Source organism: Condylura cristata, unplaced genomic scaffold (assembly GCF_000260355.1).
Source record: "Condylura cristata isolate star-nosed mole 26May11 unplaced genomic scaffold, ConCri1.0 scaffold00020, whole genome shotgun sequence".
Classification (NCBI taxonomy): domain Eukaryota; kingdom Metazoa; phylum Chordata; class Mammalia; order Eulipotyphla; family Talpidae; genus Condylura; species Condylura cristata.
This window is the reverse complement of record NW_004567121.1, coordinates 39,441,618-39,443,853: the sequence shown is the minus strand read 5'-3', so window position 1 is coordinate 39,443,853 and position 2,236 is coordinate 39,441,618. Positions and strand designations below refer to the sequence as shown.

At 57.5% G+C, this 2,236-nt stretch overlaps 1 protein-coding gene across 1 annotated transcript in view; it reads right to left on the bottom strand.

Annotated features, from left to right (window-relative positions):
* SH3YL1 (SH3 and SYLF domain containing 1) overlaps positions 1-1,784 on the bottom strand; it is a 49,838-nt gene extending 48,054 nt beyond the window's left edge. The window contains exon 1 of the mRNA XM_004686094.2: positions 1,646-1,784. Coding sequence (XP_004686151.2) covers positions 1,646-1,784 — 139 coding nt within the window. The remainder of the gene's footprint in view (positions 1-1,645) is intronic.
* Between the last annotated feature and the right edge of the window lie 452 nt (positions 1,785-2,236).

Here is a 2,236-nt window from a genome sequence, read left to right as displayed (position 1 = left end):
ACCTGGCCAGCAACGTCCCTTTTCATGTACTTCTGGGACGTGGGTGGACCAATCAGGTGCGAGCTATGAGCTCATTGGTGCTCAATCAGACTGCTGTCACCAGGACCCAGCTCTCACCACAGTCAGTTGTGGCAGTTGCGCCTCAGAGCCCTTTTATGTATGGCGCACTTCCTGGATGGTGCCCTGGACCAATCAGGTGCACGCTATGGGCTGACTGGTGACCAATCAGGTGCTGTGGGCTGATGGGTACATGGTCCAATCAGCAGCAGGATTGAAAAATGGTCCAATCACATGAAACAGCCCAAATACCCCAAAGCAGGAGACTGGATTACAAAGCTATGGTCCATATGCACAATGGAATATTACTCAGCAACCAAAAAAGAATCACGTGCCTTTTGCAGCAACATGGCTGGAGCTGGGAGGGAACAAGCTGAATGAAATAAGCCAGAAAGAAAAGGAAAAATGCCAGATGGTTTCCCTCATAGCAGAGCAAAAAGGACCAGGGAGAAACAGAACAATAATGAACAATTATATACCAGAGACGTTTTACGGGGGTGCAGTGGGGACTGGGGTCAAAAACGGAGTGGGGGGAGGGAAATGCACTGGACTATGGTGATGGCACACGGGGGAACTGGTGATGGGAGGCCCATGGGGATTATTACAACTGAGATGGGAAAAGGTACAAAATGATGTAAAAATAAACTTACATTATTAAAAAAGAAAAATGGTCCAATCAGACGTGTGGGTGGGGCTCCCTGAGCTGAATATAAGCTGGTCTCATCCTGGCGGGTCCAGCTGCTGAGGAAAGGCAGCTCCTGGCCTCTGAGGAGCGAGATCCAGAGGCTGAAAGAAGAAAAGAAGCGTCCAGTAGCTGGCCCAGGGGGAGGGTGAGATGCTGAAGATCTTTGCAGAGTCTGGGCCTGGGCCTGGCGTCCCTCAGAGCTGATGGCCGTGGGTGTGGTCCAGCCTCTCACAAAGGGCTGTTAACACTGGGTGTCCTGACCCCGCCTCCAGGTGTTCCAGGGCAGCCCAGAGTGGACCGGGCGCCTGCCGGCGGGCCTCACCCGCACTCACAATTCGGTTACACTGCAGGCGCGCAACAGGGTCAATAGCAGGTTTATTTACAAAAGGGGACAGGAACAGAAACAGCCAGGGAAAGAGAGCGGGACACAGAGCCACTGGACACCTTACCGCTGGGCTGACGGAACACACCGGGTCACTCCGACCGGAGAGCCGCTTCCCAGCGATGGCGAGAGAGCAACCCGCCCTATGTATCCCCGAATGTCCCAGAATTCCTGCTGGCTCCGCCCTGGGGTCCTCGCAGCTCTCTCCCGGGTGCTGCTGGGAGTTGTAGTTTCCGTCACTGGCGTAGGGGCGGGGTCCAGAACGCTGGAGGAGGGGGTGGAGTCCACAAGACTGCCAGGTTCCCTTTGGACAGCCTTCCCCTTAACACAGGGACCAGTAGCAACCATCACACTGCCATTGTTTCCAGCACACCTTGTGACTGGTGACCACCAGGGCTGACCAGGTGGCCCGACGTGTGCCCGCGTGAGCGTTGTGTCCCCCAGGTCCCCTGGGCCCCAGGCCAGTCAGGGCCCCCCCCATCACTGGCCACTCTCCCTGCAGCCCCACAGCTCAGCCGCACAGGCGTTGCCGCTGGGCAGGGCTCTGCAGGCCCAAGTCCAGGCTGGTCCCGGGCCCGTGCCCTCGCGGCAGGCCTCCGGGGCTCTGCTGGCCAGCAGGGGCAGGCGGGGCGCCTGGTGCCGCTCGTGCTCCTGCCTCATGGGGCACAGGGCGGGCGGGGCTGGGAAGCTGTGTCCGTCGCGCGCCTGAAGGACAAGCGGAGCTGGGGCGTGTTAAGTGCAGATTTTGCGAAAATGGAAACCTGCTAGCTCACGAGGCGCCACGTGGTCACGCGGGGAGCTGGGATGGACGCAGCTGGCCGCAGCCTGCTCGGGCGCCTCTTGGCGATGGCCGGCAAGCGCGTAATCCGCCCACTGCGCTGCTTCCAGAGGAAATGGTTTCCTAATTATCGAAGCATCTTTTGTTGCTACTGGAAATTAAATCTTTTCAATTTCTTGTAAATGAATTTTAAAAATAGAATTCGTGCTGAGCTCATGGAATCTTGCCTTCCCGTGACATGCCGCTTTTAAATTTCTTTTTAAGCCTCCCCAGGCTTGCACAGGGGCAGGGCATCACCGCGGGGTGGCCCAGCTGTGAGGTGCTGCCTGGCGCG